Below are 17,849 nucleotides of genomic sequence, written 5' to 3'. Positions count from 1 at the left end.
TAGCAGTCGACCGACAGATGCAAATCGCGTAGTTCGATTTGCGATATATCGGCACTCGGCCAACCGATTTTGATGCGGTTTGCGACATTCTTCTTTGCGGGTTACATAAAATAACATATTTGAATATCGTTTTTCGTTCCGTTTGGTTTGGTTTGGTTTATTTTGTTTAACGTCCTATTAACATCTAAGGTCATTTAAGGACGGCCTCCCGTGCGTGCGACATGCATGCGTGTGGTGAGTGCGTATGTGTGTTTTGGGAGGCTGCGGTATGTTCGTGTTAAGTCTCCTTGTGATAGGCCCGAGTACACTTTAATGTAGAGTATAAATGAAACAAAAACACATGTTCTGATGAAAGAGAACGAAAGTAAGTGTTGTAGAATATATATAAATTGTAATTCCACACGAAGATCGAAACTTCGTTTTGGCATCATGAGAATTTACAAAACAAGAAAATTGACGGTGGGGAAGATTTTCTTAAATCACGTGACAAGTCGCCTGATGGGTACACTTAATAGTACAACGTCACTTCATTCACTCCACGATCCCTTGGCAGATATAGTCGTGTTCAAAGCGTCACGCCCTTAAATCTAAAGGCATCCAATCAACTCGCGTCCTACATTCAGTCTTGCTTTCGCAGAAAAAACAAATATTGCGGCGCCCAGTACGGAGCTACCTTGTCAAATATACAATTGCATTCTACCAATATTTTGGGAAATATTCAGTGTTCGATGAATTTTTAGAAGTCATTGATCACACATCTTATCAAAATGACACACGTCTCCATGTTTGTTTACATACCGATGAAGTACCCATGTAAGGCTCGTTTTGATTGGTTGAAAAGTCCATGCGTAGAGGGCGGTAGTATCGAATAACCTTGGCTAACGAAGATGCTACATTACGTGAGTCTATCTCATAAATCTGATCATTTATTACCAACCCCTGTGAACTAAGGCACATATAGTCACCAAATAAACTTACATATACACGTTATCAAGAATGCTAGATTACTGCGCCAAATATCACCGTTCATTTCACAGCAGTATTTATTGAAGTTACTAATATAATTATTATACATCTAAATACATTATATATGTATTCTATATCAATCTAAAAAAGGGCCCTGCAGGTAGGATGAAAGTCTTGTTCCTGCTGCCGCCATTGCATGATCGCAAGAGGCGACCAAATTTGGGAACTTATCTTTTCTTTTCTTTCTTAACACCTTTCTTCCTTATCACCCTTGACAATGCCTAACTTTTTGCCGTAAGTTGAGAGTTCATCCCTGTGATGATGGAAGGCTTAGGGTTGCCGAGACATACCAGAGTCTTTAAAAGTGGTGGTTGATGCTCATGCTTAGCGCTCAGCATATAAGGAGTGGGACGACTGGTTCGCCCGTTGTCAGTATAATGTGACCGATTGGGGATCCTGCTTGGTTTCTTCGGCAGTATGCTTCAATGAGGTAGCACTGCAAATCGGCACAAGTTCCAGCCTATCAATAGACTTAACAACAAGGGCCCCATGGGCCCAAATCGCTCACCTGCAATGCAGTGATCTTTTCATATATGGATCCTGCAGTTATTTGAAAGCATGCTACAGGACCAATATAATGTCTCTCTGCACTTTGGCTTTTCACTAAAAGTCATTTAAAGATTTAAGCATACTTGATCGACGTGACCTTGAATGAGAGTCAGGGTCATTCATTTGAACAAACTTGGTAGCCCTTCACCCCAGCATGCTACAGACCCAATATTAACTCCATGGGACTCTTGGTTATTGAGAAGTCGTTTCCAGATTTTAGCCTTTTTGACCCCAGTGACCTTGAATGAAGGTCAAGGTCATTCATTTGAACAAACTTGGTAGCCCTTTACCCCAGCCTTTTTCAGACCCAATATCAACTCCCTGAGACTCTTGGTTATTGAGAAGAAGTCGTTTAAACATTTTAGCCTTTTTGACTCCTGTGACCTTGAATGAAGGTCAAGGTCATTCATTTGAACAAACTTGGTAGCCCTTTACCCCAGCATGCTACAGGCCAAATATTAGGTATCTGGGACTGTTGGTTATTGAGAAGAAGTCATTTAAATTTGTTTAGCCTTTTTGACTGATGTGACCTTGAATGAAGGTCAAGGTCATTCAAATGAACAAACTTGGTAGCCCTTTACCGCAGCATGCTACAGACCCAATATCAACTCCCTGGAACTCTTGGTTATTGAGAAGAAGTCGTTTAAAAATGTTAGCGTTTTTGACTCCAGTGACCTTGAATGAAGGTCAAGGTCATTCATTTGAACAAACTTGGTAGCCCTTTACCCCAGCATGCTACAGGCCAAATATTAGGTATCTGGGACTGTTGGTTATTGAGAAGAAGTCATTTAAATTTGTTTAGCCTTTTTGACTGATGTGACCTTGAATGAAGGTCAAGGTCATTCAAATGAACAAACTTGGTAGCCCTTTACCGCAGCATGCTACAGACCCAATATCAACTCCCTGGAACTCTTGGTTATTGAGAAGAAGTCGTTTAAAAATGTTAGCGTTTTTGACTCCAGTGACCTTGAATGAAGGTCAAGGTCATTCATTTGAAGAAACTTTGTAGCCCTTTACCCCAGCATGCTACAGGCAAAATATTAGGTCTCTAGGACTGTTGGTTATTGAGAAGAAGTCGTTTCAAGATTATAGCCTTTTTGACCCCTGTGACCTTGAATGAAGGTCAAGGTCATTCATTTGAACAAACTTGGTAGCCCTTTACCCCAGCATGCTACAGACCCAATATCAACTCCCTGGGACTCTTGGTTATTGAGAAGAAGTCGTTTAAAGATTTTAGCCTTTTTGACTCCTGTGACCTTGAATGAAGATCAAGGTCATTCATTTGAACAAACTAGGTAGCCCTTTACCGCAGCATGCTACAGACCCAATTTCAACTCCCTGGGCCTCTTGGTTATTGAGAAGAAGTCGTTTAAAGATTTTAGCCTTTTTGACTCCTGTGACCTTGAATGAAGGTCAAGGTCATTTATTTGAACAAACTTGGGAGCCCTTCACCCTAGCATGCTGCAGGCCAAATATTAAGTCTCTGGATCTGTTGGTTATTGAGAAGAAGTCGTTTAAAGATTTTCGCCTTTTTGATTCCTGTGACCTTGAATGAAGGTCAAGGTCATTCATTTGAACAAACTTGGTAGCCCTTTACCCCAGCATCCTACAGACCCAATATCAAGTCCCTGGGTCTTTTGGCTATTTAGAAGAAGTCGTTTATTTTTTTTTAGCAAATTTGACCCCTGTGACCTTGAATGAAAGTCAAGGTCATTCATTTGAACAAACTTGTTAGCCATTCATCCCAGCATGCTACAGACCCAATATCAACTCCCTGGGACTCTTGGTTATTGAGAAGAAGTTGTTTAAAGATTTTAGCCTTTTTGACCCCTGTGACTTTGAATGACGGTCAACGTTATTCATTTGAACAAACGTGGTAGCACTTCACCCCAGCATGCTACAGGCCCAATATTAGGTCTCTGGCCCTTTTGGTTATTGAGAAGAAGTTGCTTGAATGGAAAAGTTGACGCCGGACGACGGCCGGACGGACGGACGCCGCGCCACGGCATAAGCTCACTTGCCCTTCGGGCAGGTGAGCTAAAACATACCAGTTTCTCAAAACATGCATACGCATTCACCACACACATGCATATTGCAGGCACGGGGATGCCGTCATTAAATGACCTTAGCTGTTGATAGGACGTTAAACAAGTCAAACCAAACCAATTGGGTTAAAAACATGAAATGCTAAAAGCAACTAGCAGACTGGCTTTAAAGCTTTTGACCATGATAGAAAATACCGAAATGCCATAAGAGCCTGCGCTTTTTTATAACATACATATCAGCTTCATTAACTAGTTATAAATGATGAACAATATTTCTATAACGAAACTTAATCAAATAGCCTATATCAAAACTCCCGTCATAATCCCTATCCCTCCCATCCGAAGTTATCTTTTTGGTCGATAACATATACAATATATTATTAATCAGTATTCCTCAGACGCACGGAGTTCGATGTGAACATACTTGTTCTGCACATTGCCTGAATAGTCTATGTGAGAATTTCAACGGTTACTGTTACGGTGAGCAACAGCTTTCTTTGATATATACTATTTCTCTTTGAAACCGAGACAGTACTAGTGGGGTGACACCTAAAGGAGTGTCACAGAAAGTGTAGTTAGGGAAGATAACTCTGGATGAGCACGAAAGACAGAAAAAAATAAATGCTGAGGGTGATACAGAAATGTCCGTCTTGAGTTCAGAGGTTCCATGCACGAGTCCTGGTTTACATCAAAATCGTTCAATGTCAATATTTCGACCAATAAGAAGCATCAGCGTGGTTATATGGCAATGAATCCCATGTGGTTGAATTCGAATTCCCCTATTTACAAAAATGTACCATTTTGCATCCAAATCCATTGTCTAAATTTCGACCAATCGGAAGCCTTGGCAATGACACCCATGCAATGGAATTTGCAGTCCCCTAATACCAATATATACCATATACCAATGGTAATCGAAATCAAAGAATATCTAAATTTTCATCAGGCAGAGGCAAATAAGTCTGCGGCGGCCATCTTGGCTGACCGATCGGAAAATAAAAGATCAGTTGCAAACCCCATGACCTAGAAGAACATTTGTGTCATTTTTTTTAAGTGGGACACTAAATAGATTATTGGTTATCTTATAACACTGGTAACCCCCAAAACCTTTATTTCCTTTCCTTTAGCATAAATACCTTCACATGCTCTCAATTTCCTCACTTTCACTTAATTTTCTCACCTGCACTTAATTTATTCGCGCGACATTTAAAACTCTCAAATACGTTTAAATATTAATACTGGCGAGAGGAAATTGAAGGTTTGGGGGTTACCACTGTAATAATTTTCACAATTCTTCAGTTTTCTGGAATATGACACATTAATTGATTATGAGACATCAATTGGCATCTATGCAAGCATACGTTAGGGTCTCTCGTGTGTTGTTGTTCAGTGAGGCTGGGTCACCCACTACTATAAGGAGACCCAGCCTCAAAACGATCCTGATTGCAATATATACTCGTGGTGATAAAACAACCAAACAATCAACCCTAAGTTCATCTTAGTAACAGATGTACTCACGGTATTCTAATCGATAAATAATTACATATACGATCAAAGATAAAAACAAATGTCATGCATATCATTATGATGTCAAAATCAGGGCTTCTAGGGACCACAGAACAAAATCAAAAATAGATTGTGGGTTTTTCCCGTTTGGGCAGAAGATTTAATAGGAAGGTGAATGCATCCGGGCCTACTGATTGGATATTTAGGTGACTGGTGACGTAACATCCGCCACCTTTCGATAAAATACGACCCTTTTTCAAAACCCTATTGTGGCCGTTCTATGAAAGATATAGAAAAACTAAAGATACGCTTTTCTTCAGAACTATCTCTTCTTGTTATGTTTGGAGTTTCAAATTTTTGGATTGAATCGCTGATTTTTAAAGACCGGTTAAACAGAAGCTACCGGTCAAAGTGACGATTTTGGCATGTTTGACCCAAAATATCTCATAAATACGAATTTCCACAGGGATACCAGATACATCCAGACCTAGATCGAGCCGGGTTTTACAATGGTTCAAAACCCTATCAAAATTGTATTTGTCATTTTTTTCCACCCCCAAATCGCTACAATAGCCGGCAAAAATCGCAAATTAGCTCATACTATCATTACGTTCCGTAAGGAACGATAACGAGTTATCGTCCCTTACTACACTTCATTCTTTACAAGTTTGAATAAATTCAAAAATAAATTTAAAATAATTTTTTAAGATAAATTTAAATAAATCTGTGTTTAACGCTGGCGTTGACTGGTGTGCATTTAACACTGGTCTTGACTGGAAAGCATTTAAAAAATTATAAATACATTTGAAATAAATTTAAAAAAAATATGTAAATCGATTCAAATAAATCTGAATTTAATACTGGCGTTGACTGGTGTGCGTTTAAAACTGGCGTTGACCGGTATACATTAAACACTAGCGTCGACCGGTATACATTTAATACTTGCGTTGACCGGTATACATTAAACACTAGCGTTGACCGGTATACATTAAACACTAGCGTCGACCGGTATACATTAAACACTAGCGTTGACCGGTATACATATAACACTAGCGTTGACCGGTATACATTTAATACTAGCGTTGACCGGTATACATTAAACACTAGCGTTGACCGGTATACATTAAACACTAGCGTTGACCGGTATACATTTAATACTAGCGTTGACCGGTATACATTTAACATTACCGTTGACCGGTATACATTTAACACAGGCGTTGACCTGTATACATTTAACATTACCGTTGACTGGTATACATATAACATTACCGTTGACCGGTATACATTTAACACTACCGTTGACCGGTATACATTTAACACTACCGTTGACCGGTATACATTTAACACTGGGGTTGACTGGTATACATTTAACACTACCGTTGACCGGTAAGTGTTAAATGGACACCGGTCAACGCCTGTGTTAAATGGACACTAGTCAACGCCTGTAGTAGTAGAAAAGTGAGGGTTCTGGCGCAGTACCTCCCCTATATAATCCTTACCACCTCCCTGGCACCCCCCTAGTGGCGCCCCCCCCCCCCCCCCCCCCTTGGCAGGGGGGTACCGATGACGTCACAAATGGAGGGTTATACAGTGCATAAAATGACCATCAGGGGGGTACCGATGATGTAACGGAGGGTCACGGCCCCTCTCCCCATCAGCGGGGGGGGGGGGGGGGGGGGATCATTGATGACGTGTTGGGGTTTTCCAATCTATTTCGACCGATTGTATCGCGGTCAGACTTCTACAACATTATATAAGATAACAAGACACCTCATATGTACAACATTTTATTTTCCCCGTCGCGATTGAATGAATGTAGGTCGGAGAGCCATCCCACATCCATCCTTACAAAGAATACCTCCTCTATTATGGACAAATGAATATTTACAACTACACGAGAGCCATCTATCACCCGTTTTGATGGTACTAGGATGATCTGTGTATATGTACACCATTTTTCTCTTCAAACGGGGTCTTGATATTAGACCTTTCTAGGATAGTTCACTCTCCTACAAATCGGTTACATCAGACGCATTGATCCAGGAGTTAAATTTCTTCGGCCAGTGAAGCCATTTCACATAGTATTGTTTGTTTCGACCTTTTCCTCTGGTTTTCAGAATGGTCTCCACCTTCCACATATCATCGTCTCTGACATCTATTTTCTGTAGCTCAGACTGGTAGAACGTTCCTTTGATCTCGTCTCCATCATAGTCTTTGACTCTATACACTGGTAAGCCTCCACGAAGTATCTTTTGAGAAATAGTAAATATCTCCCCCGTCCATTTTTGGTCATATTCTCGGGAGAAAAGGTTTCTCAAATGGGACAGCCTTACTTTATCCCCAACTTTGAACTTAAAAGGTTTACGAACCTTCTTCGTTTTTCGGATCACAGACTGTTTCTTCGGCCAATACATTCTCCACCAGATGGAAGTTTCATTGGTTTTAGTTACATTTGCTGGGGGGCATACCGATCGTCCGGTGATATGTCTGATTGTAGCTATCAGCAAACGTTTGTAATTGCTCAACGTATGCGTAGTTTCTTCTGTGTGTGAAATATCTGTACAATCTGGATTTTATGGTCTTGATGACACGCTCAGACACCGCTGCTTTGGATTCGTTTTGCGCATAGAGATGTTGTATGCCGTATCTATCCAGCAGTGCGTTCACCTCTTTTGATCTAAATTCCTGACCCTTATCGGTACGTATCCGACCGGGCTGTCTACCCTCGGATAAAATGTCTTGTAGTGCTTTTACAACAGATGCACCTTTCTTGTCTCTGATCGGTCTCAGCCACAGATACTTGGAGAACACGTCAATGACAACGAGTACGTAAGCGTAGCCATCGTTTTCACTCTTGAATTTGACCATGTCCATGAGATCAGCCGACCATTGGTCGTCGATACCCATCACGATGATTTTGTTTCGCTTGAATGGACGTCGGAGGGATCTCTGAAGGCTGTACGGCTCTTGACGTTGTAACCATTTTCTTATTTGATATTTGCTGATGACGTATTTTCGTTCTTTTCGTACATATCTAAACAATTTGTCGGGTCCGGAGAAACTCCCCGCCTTTGCAGGGTTAAAGTAAATATCTCTTAAATAATCCTCCCAGGAAGGCATCTTTCCTCGTCGAGTGTTGGACGTTGAAATGAAACTTTTAGACGCAATACACCATATTTATATCAGTTTTCATCTACTTCGGAGTCATCATCCGATTCATCAACTTCGGAGTCATCGTCTGATCCATCCTCTTCGGAGTCATCGTCCCACAACTCTTCTAAAACATGACGATTCTTTTTAAGTGCCATCTTGATCGCTTTACTATCTCCATATCCATCTTCTATGAATTCTGTTACATCATCCATGATCTTTTTGTGAATCTTGCCATTTCTTAGCTGAAGAATGTACAGGATAATGGCTTTATAATTTTGGTAAAATTGCTCCATATCTTCAGATTCCATCTTCTCGTTCGCCTTTTTCTGTGCTTCGTCATCAGACATGCCCTCGTTAACATATTTCTCATACTTTTGATTCCATTTAACCTCATTCGAAGACTCTGCTTCATTCATCAAGGATTTGAAAACTTCATTTTCTTCACTTTCACCACTTTCCTCATCGGACTCTTCATGTGAGATCCATCTTTTGGATTTCGGTTCCTCTTCATCTATATATTCTCTTTTTCGTTTAAGGGAATCGTTTTCTGGACACCAGGTTTTCAAGTGTCTCTGTAAATCGTGTACGTCTTGGAACATGATACCACAATCATCACAGGCAGGCATATCTTCTTGTAGTAGCTGTGTGTCGTCTACAGTTTGCTGCTGCTGCTGCTGCTGCTGCTGCTGCTGCTGCTTGGAATACGTCTGCTCGGTTGGAGTGTCAGCCTCAAAATGAGCCTTAGTTTGATATCTTTGTCCTTTTAAAGACTGTACAGAAAATATGTCACTGCGCATGCGTAACGATTCTGGAGTGGATGGCTTCAAATCGACGAGAAGATATCCGTATGGTTTACTGGTAGCCTGTTTGAAATGCATCATCAGATGTTGTACATTTTCGGGATACATCTGTCTTGCAAGAGTCATGACCTGCTGTTTGTCGATAGGATTGTTGAACAAAACCAAATAATGGCAATTCCTCCTCTGTGTTGGATCTTTGTTGTAGTATAGGTTTTGATTGATGGCAATGACAGACAGGTTTCTATGGTGGCTCCCTTCCGTAAATAATTCGTTAATACGAGGGTCCTTGCTCGCTGACGACATGAGATCGTCCAATATCACCAAGTTTTTAACACTGGGATTTATGAAAGAATCTTGATCTAAATCCAAAGGAATCCCTTGGATGAACTCTACTGAAGGGTAGACTGTTGCTTTGATGACGTCATAAAGTGGTTGCCACCTTTTATACAGCCATATAATACGCTGTGGTGGTGGTGATACCTTTACTATACAATTTTGAAGCAGTGATTTGACAAAATAAGTCTTTCCGCACGAGGTTGGTCCGGAAACAGTTGCAGTGAATGGATGTTTAAATACCAACTCTTGCTGCTGCTGTTGTTGTTGTTGTTGCTGCTGCTGCTGTTGTCGCTGCTGTTGCTGCTGCTGCTGCTGCTGGGTAAATTTATGATGTGCTAGCTGTACAAAACCATCTTTATTGGATAGTTCGTCCTGCTGCTGCGGCTGCTGCTGCTGCTGCTGCTGCTGGTTAAATCCATTGCGTGTTGGCTGAAGCAAGCTCTCTCTATTGGGAATCTCCTGTTGTTGTGGCGGCGGCGGCGGCGGCTGCTGCTGAGGAATAAAATTCTCCGAATGCTTATGTCTGATGTGACGTTTTAAATCATGTGGCCAGATATATTCACTAAAACAAATACGGCACTGGTGCTTCATGTCGATGTGTTCTCGTCGGTGTCCAGGTATGAAATGACAAAGTTTTAGATTTCAGGTCTTTTTATACTCTATGTAGCAATGCATTATGGGTAAAAATAAATCGACCATTGGTAACGTTCAATATTTTATAGTCCCTGTCAATAAGACAGTACACAAGTCAGGGACCCATCTTGTGTCTGACTGTACATAGAGCCTACTCTAAAATGGACAATATTATTTATTTACACTACTGAGAGTCATCTACCACCAGCATAGTGGTACTCGAGTGATCTGTGTCGATTGTACACCCTTTTCCACTAAGCAGGGTCCTGAAATGAGACCTTTCTAGGATAGTTCACTCTCCTGATATTCTCCAGTGTCCGTACGCGTAGCTAGTGATCCCATCGTCTAGCAGATACCGTTTGTCGTCAAATGGCGATAGACCCCGTTTGGTCATGGATATGTTGTAAAGTTGATGTTTATAGCTTCTAATCTGATTCATGTGTGACATGATTACTTTCCTGTCGAGAAGACATTCCTTGTAATGCTCGAAACGAGTGTGGTTTTCTATAACATACTTTTTGATACCTTTTGCCTTCTTCGATTCTACGTGAGTCATTACTTCTGTACCATCTTTTTCTGTCATGGTGTTGTATGTGTAGGAATACATTTTAGCCTTGAGTCCAACAAAAGCGTGAATCGCATTTCCATGAGTTTCGTCCTTCATTTTTCCCAGTGTTTTTTTGTTTTTCAAGTTATAGAGGGGATGAGTTTTGTTATAGTCCGAGGTGTCAAATAAATGCCTGTCTTCTAGCATGTCTTTGTAGATGTCCTCAGTTCGGATGAGGTAGGCTAGAGAGTCGGTGTCTGTAAAAAGTAGAGTTGCTTTCGGTCCAAATTTCTGCTTGATGTAATTGTAATGAAAATCATACATCAGAGTTTTGGAGATGTCTAAAATGCTGAACCCGACGTAAATTGGTCGATTCAGATACAACTTCGACTTAAGCATGTGGACACCGACTAAATCGTCAGAGAAAATTCTGAACTCGTGGAATGTTGGTTTGCATGTTAATTTTACAGCCTTCTTCTCACTATTGACTAGTTTGACATCCATTCTTTTTCTTAAGTTCTCCATGGTCTTGCCAAACACGCTGTTGTTCATCAATTTATAGAAATCTTTCTCGAAATTGTTACGAGATTGTTTTCTTTTCTCTGTGTTGTAATCTATATAAGTCTTCAACCATGGTGTCTCCTCGAAGGTCAACACTCTATGAACTTTTGTGAGCTTCATTCCAAGTGAGAGGTATTGTTTCAAATTTCTGTAGTGTACTACATACTTTTCCTTGTTTTTGAGGTTGGGTACTAGTTTTTGTGCGGAATTGTAATGGTCTAAACAGTCATGTGGATTTCCACAATCCGCAAGATCCCGCCATAAGGTCTTGCTGTAGTTAGACAACTCGTCTTTCATCACGTTCATTCGTTCTGGAGCCAAGGGGTATTCATTATGGATGTCGTGCAGTTCTGGAGGGTACTCCAGATCCACTTCCAATATGTATCCTCCTGTCGCATCATTGGGAACTGTCGTGATATCGAGCATATCCTTTTCGTTGTCGTTAAGCCAGGCGAAGCCATGAGTTGGCAAGTATTGAGACATGGCCCAGCCATACAAATTGTTTGCATCTAAGTAAGTGATGTATTCTGTTGGTTTCATTGGGTCATATCCTGGAACGTAGGGATTGTTAGCCTCAGCAAATCGGTGACTAATCATGGATATCCCTCCCCTCAAGCCTTCCTCTATGAACAAGTGCTGGTCGATGTCGGTAAGCAGTTCGAGTCTGACATTTGTCATTTTTAGAGCTGCTTGCCATGCGAGACCGGGAGCGGTGTAAAAATGAGCTGCATCGAGGCCATAGGATTCCATACATAGATCTCGAAAGTTTTCGAATACATCGGCGAGACCTAGAACATCTGTCAAGACGTATATGTCAGAATATTCGCCGAGATTTTGTATGCCGAAAGCCTTCCAGACTTTGCAAGCGTGGTGGTACTTTTCATCCGACACATCATCCTTCGTCAGACTGCTGCGAAAAGCTTCCTTTGGAGGGAGACTAGTCTCCCGAAACCTGTGGGGGCCATCGAAGTAGTCGTAGGGGTACACTTGCTTTTGAAGGAAGAGTTTGATTTTCTCGTCACCAAAATGTTGCATCATGTGTGAGAACTTGTCCTTACCCTCCACAGATAGATTTCCTACTAGTTTTTCAAGTGACGTTCCCATAAATTGATAGCTGTCGATGAAGTCCATACAACCCATGGAAAATGATATGTACTTCTCCATGTTATTTGGTATACATTTGATCTCTTTATCAGACACCTTTCCAATGGCCTGTATGATGAGATGGGAATCATAACCTCTCAGATTGTGAAAGACGACCGGTATGCGTCCCGTAAACTTGTAGTTTATGTTGCACTCATTGTGGGCTGCGCCCCTGAATTTGCCAGTCACATGACAATGATCCCGCACCCTGTCATCCCCTAGCTCCTTTCCACAAATATGACAGTAAACTGCATTATTGAATGACTGCCAATCTTTCCCTGTCATTACCATCGGTTCTACATTTTTGAATTTTTGTTCGATTTCTTCTTGTTCCCTCAACATACATTCTACGAAATGCTCCGCCACATCAGGTCCTCTATAGATTACAGGGGTTTTGGATGTCTCCTGTGTGAGACCAACGATTTTATAGGCAAAACTCGAAGGAACGTGGTGTGTAGTCTTTTCCGTGTGTGATTTATTTGGGTCAACCTCGCATCCGTGTATGGGCACTTGAAATGACTCGAAGTCTGCATAGATGATGTAAGGGACCTTTAATTGTTTTCTCACATCCTTATAAAACAACCACTTATCTTCCTCTGTGGGTAATTTCACCTTTTGTGTTCCGTGCTCGCGACAATAAGAAATATGATCGTTGAGAATTCGTTGCTTGGTGAACCCTTGAAGACAATACATGCAGTGGAAATAGCGGTTTTTATGCGTGTGTTGATCACTCAGAAGTCGGTCTACTTTCCTAATCCAGCAGTAGTGAGACTTACGTCCATCCGATATCAGTAGTAAATCTACGTGCCGATCAAATCTTCGCTTTGTCACGTGGATTGGGAATAACGAACCCTTTTCGTATCCCAAAACGTTGATGCTGATCTTGTTTCCTGTCTCGAACTTACTGACGTCGGCTACTTTGACAGGAAAAGTAATGCCCGTAAAATCTAGTTCATCTTGGTGTTCGATGTATTTAGTTACCCGCTGAGAATCTTTCTTGGCAGGATGTAATGCTGCTAATACAGACCACATGAAACACTTTTTGTCTTCGTTTTGAACGTTGATGATAGCATGCTTTGACCTGAGCTTGATAGGTAGGGGTATATAACTGGATCCTTTGAGAGGTCTATATCTAGCAAAGTGTATCTGAATTTGAATCACTTTGTCTAGTGTCCAGTTACTTCCCTGTCGCTGGTATTCAATGAAGGAGTTTTGCATTTTCCGGATAGATTCCTTCATACCTTCATCTATGTCTGATGTCTTTAAAGTTATTTGACACTTTCCACGGAAATGGGGTTTCACTCGCTCCACTGTCTCTCCTTTCGGTTTTGAAAGTTGGACTTGTATAGATAAATACCATTTCACACCTCCGCGAATAATAGCTTTCTCGAGTCTCTTCTTTATGTTGCTGTATTGTTGCTGTATGAAGGTCGTAGTGTCTAATTTGCCTTGACCTTCAGCAGAGATGGTTATTACTTTGAAGGTACCACCGAGAGCTTCCTCAGTGCAATCTTCAGTATCTGTGTGTTCGTCATTGTTAACTGGTTGTAGAGTAGTGTCTGGAATCGTCGAAACGTTATCCTCGTTTACATTTTCATCTATTCCTCCACCTCTCTGATTATGGCGATTTAAATGTTCGCGATATTTGTCAGTTCTCCAGAATGCTTTCCCGCAGCATATTTGAAGTGGTTTCCCGTGTATCTTTTTATGCCTTGTCAGCCGATCTTTCCTCCCGAACTCTTTGTTACACACATCACATCTCCATTTAGTATCTCCGTGCTGCGAAATATGTCTCGTAAGAGTCTTGTTGTGTTCGAAAGTTTTATCACACTTTGGACACGAAAATTTTCCCTTCTTAATAACAACATCTTCTTGGTCGGTCGCCTTTCTTTTTTCCATTGTTTCTACAAAATAACAGAGCAATTTTTAGTGATGTGCTCTCCTCTAGTCATCTGCTGCAGAATGAAGTTAAGTCGGTTTCACGTCTGTATTTATAACCTTTCTTGTCAATGACGTCACTCCCTTCATATGATTGGTTGATGCAAATTTTGAGAAATATGATTAGTGTTTTTATCTCAGATGTATCATAGATTTTGAAACAAGCAGACGTGTTTTAGTAGCTATGAAATGACTAAAGGACCGAAGCCCTATGGTGTTTGTACGAAGAACATCAACGCTTCTGTCACCAGAAACGGAGCATCACCCGAGGGCCCACATGAATTATTGGTCGGAAAGATGTTCCCGGATATCGCGGGGACATGTCACTTTAAAACGCCCTCTTTCCGTTGTGGACTTGTGACATCGCCCTAATCCAGTACACCTAATTCATCTGTGACAAACACCTCAGACGATATATTATCATCATTAAATTTTGTATAATTGGACTGAAACTTACCTTTTCGTTCCGTACACAGTATACTGTCCATGTGTCTTGTATTTGCTGTATTACTTTCTTCTGACTTACCCCTCCAAGTGGCAGCCTAAGAATGACTTTTTGGTCATTTCGCACTTGTATTTATACCCTCTTACACCTTCAATAGTAATCGGGTAATTTGATTGGTTAATCGAATTTTAGTAAATTTATTTTGTCCATTTTATTTCATTTTTCGTTTGTTTTTGAAGCGATCGGACGTATTTTTAACGTCTCTCGAGTATGTTAGACACCGAAAAATCAGTAAATTTTAACATTACGTTTCTGACTGTTTTTGGGCGAGAGTCGAACTAGGGACGTTTTGCTCAAAAATCTAGCGTTAGACCGCTCGACTGTATAGACCGATACTGCATAAGGTGTATTAAATGTATACACACGTACGCAGTAATAGTCCTAGGGGGCGCTTTAAATATTTAACCTGTTCGCCATTTGTAACCGACATAATCTAAGCTTCCATGGATATATCAGTGTTAAAATGTGTAGGGTTTTACAGGTTTGTAATAAAGACATTGATAATGTGTTTCTCGATTACTTTCTTTCCTAAGTCTTGTCTCGAATCGTGCATACAAAGTTTACATTTACTGGTGATCACTGTTTCTCGATTGTACGTTATTGAAGCGTATACACAACGTTTGTATGTAAACATTCACACAGCTGTAATAGATAACTTTGTACTCGGCAAATATTCGACTGCGGTCTGGTTTAAAGAACTTTGTAAAATTTAAAATCTCATTATTACCATTTGTCGTGGACATTTGAAAGTCACATTTTGTTATTATTTTGACTTAAGATATTGTATTTATTGTAGTGTGAGAATGGATCTAAATCGGCGTTTAAACACAATGTACCCTAGCTATATAGATCATGTATATGTATAAAAATAGCTCGACTTATTGAATTAACTGGTGTATCCATTAAGAAGCTCAAGTACTAAAACTGTATATATTTATAAGTTGGTGAATAACTTAAAAATATGTCTCACCGTATTACACGGATTATGTGACCTGGTTACGACATGTCAAAACATGATTCGTTTATTTCATACCGTGATGCAATCAGTCGAAATAGATTGGAAAACCCCAACACGTCATCAATGACCCCCCCCCCCCCCCCCTGATGGGGAGGGGGGGGCGGCGTGACCCTCCGTTACATCATCGGTACCCCCCTGAAGGTCATTTTATGCACTGTATAACCCTCCATTTGTGACGTCATCGGTACCCCCCTGCCAAGGGGGGTGCCACTAGGGGGGTGCCAGGGAGGTGGTAAGGATTATATAGGGGAGGTACTGCGCCAGAACCCTCACTTTTATACTACTAGTGTTAAACGTGTACCGGTCAACGGTAGTGTTAAATGTATACCGGTCGACGGTAGTGTTAAATGTATACCGGTCAACGGTAGTGTTAAATGTATACCGGTCAACGCTTGCGTTAAATGTATACCGGTCAACGCCAGTGTAAATTGTTTACTGGTCAACGCCAATGTTAAATACATATCCCGTTTTTGCCACTCACTGCACTTAAGCTGGTTCCGGAATTTCAATATCCGGATTTCTTGAAATTTTGCTTAACAACTCGTACAACCCGATCGGCCAATTAGCCGATGTTTCACGTGAACCAAGTCCCTGTGTAGAATGCGTTTCTGTGGTTTGTATCTGTTTTCCCGAGTAAATGCATGCAAGACATGAAACAGGTACTTTATATATGATACGAGGACAAAGAGTAGTGTGTTGAGATTTAGAAAATCACAAATACACACTGTTACTGAGAAAATAGAATGACGTAAGATTCTGGTGTAAAAAGGCGGGAATTCCCCAGTGCAGTGTAAATGTCGGAGTTACTGTCTTTCGATTATACGTACCCGTGTGACCTTAGCGGAAACTGTTGCATCACGGACACTACAGGAAAAAGAACATAACGTACCACATATGTAGAAACATGATTAATTATGTATTTTGGATATAGATGTTTGTGATAAATATGTCAAAAAAAAAAATTGTAGAGAATTGTGTCTTTTGTATTTTCTCTGATATTGCAAAATTGTAAGAAATACTGGCAGTGACAGTATAATTACAAGCAGCTCACCGAGCGCTACAAGTTCAATCAGACAAACAGAACAGACTTAGTAACGTCACTCCTGACGTACGTCCGTACATGTAATAGACTCTGCGGAATGTGTGACCTCGCGGTACATAGTACCTATGTTTAAAACCCTATTGTGACCGTTCTGTGATAGATATAGAAAAACTAAAGATACAGTTTTCTTTGGAATTACATGTACTTGCGATATGTGGAGTTTCAATACGTTCTCTTTATGCGTCAATTCTCTAGGCCGAGTTGTGCAGAAACCAGCAGTCAAAGTGTCGATTTTGGCGTGTTTGTACTCAAAATATCTCCATAACTAGATTATTCCTATATATACGGGATATGCCTGGACATACATGTAGATCACACCAAGTCTTATAAGTGTGGAAAGTTTTATCAAAATGTATAGAGTCGCTTTTCAGTTAGCTCCAGAAAGTGGTCTTAATTAGCCGCATGTACATTACGTTCCGTCCTTCAATACACTACATTCCACACATTCTTGTGACGTAACACTCGTGACGTAACATCCGCCACCTCTCGATAAAATACGACCCTTTTTCAAAACCCTATTGTGGCCGTTCTATGAAAGATATAGAAAAACTAAAGATCCGCTTTTCTTCAGAACTATCTCTTCTTGTTATGTTTGGAGTTTCAAATTTTTGGATTGAATCGCTGATTTTTAAGGACCGGTTAAACAGAAGCTACCGGTCAAAGTGACGATTTTGGCATGTTTGACCCAAAATATCTCATAAATACGAATTTCCACAGGGATACCAGATACATCCAGACCTAGATCGAGCCGAGTTTTACAATGGTTCAAAACCCTATCAAAATTGTATTTGTCATTTTTTCCGCCCCCAAATCGCTACAATAGCCGGCAAAAATCGCGAATTAGCTCATACTATCATTACGTTCCCGTAAGGAACGATAACGAGTTATCGTCCCTTACTACACTTCCTTCTTTATTTAATAGGTTAAGAATTTCATCGAGACGTATATCCAATGTTCAATTTTAATAGCAATAATAATTACATGATA

General features: G+C 40.6%; 3 protein-coding genes across 3 annotated transcripts; all 3 read right to left on the bottom strand.

The window, feature by feature from the left end:
• Positions 1 to 7,135: 7,135 nt before the first annotated feature.
• LOC117318795 lies at positions 7,136 to 7,540 on the bottom strand. The gene has a single exon (XM_033873750.1). It carries the CDS (start codon positions 7,538 to 7,540, stop codon positions 7,136 to 7,138), a length of 405 nt encoding a protein of 134 aa, XP_033729641.1.
• A 768-nt stretch (positions 7,541 to 8,308) lies between these two features.
• Positions 8,309 to 10,006, bottom strand: LOC117318794 (putative uncharacterized protein DDB_G0271606). The gene is made up of 2 exons (XM_033873749.1): positions 9,717 to 10,006; positions 8,309 to 9,413 (listed from the first exon to the last, which is right to left on the bottom strand). Exons 1-2 carry the CDS (start codon positions 10,004 to 10,006, stop codon positions 8,309 to 8,311), a joined length of 1,395 nt encoding a protein of 464 aa, XP_033729640.1.
• A 334-nt stretch (positions 10,007 to 10,340) lies between these two features.
• Positions 10,341 to 13,538, bottom strand: LOC117318793. Its single transcript, XM_033873748.1, has one exon. It carries the CDS (start codon positions 13,536 to 13,538, stop codon positions 10,341 to 10,343), a length of 3,198 nt encoding a protein of 1,065 aa, XP_033729639.1.
• Positions 13,539 to 17,849: the final 4,311 nt, after the last annotated feature.

Source organism: Pecten maximus, unplaced genomic scaffold, assembly GCF_902652985.1.
Source record: "Pecten maximus unplaced genomic scaffold, xPecMax1.1, whole genome shotgun sequence".
In the NCBI taxonomy this organism is placed as follows: Eukaryota; Metazoa; Mollusca; class Bivalvia; order Pectinida; family Pectinidae; genus Pecten; species Pecten maximus.
This window is presented reverse-complemented; position numbering and strand designations above follow the sequence as displayed.

Coding starts and splice junctions, on each gene's coding strand:
- LOC117318793 (XM_033873748.1), bottom strand. CDS start 13,538: ATGAAGGAATCTATCCGGAAAATGCAAAACTCCTTCATTGAATACCAG.
- LOC117318795 (XM_033873750.1), bottom strand. CDS start 7,540: ATGTATTGGCCGAAGAAACAGTCTGTGATCCGAAAAACGAAGAAGGTT.
- LOC117318794 (XM_033873749.1), bottom strand. CDS start 10,006: ATGAAGCACCAGTGCCGTATTTGTTTTAGTGAATATATCTGGCCACAT. Junction 9,414..9,716: donor ACCCAGCAGCAGCAGCAGCA/GCAACAGCAGCG, acceptor CATAAATCCCAG/TGTTAAAAACTTGGTGATAT.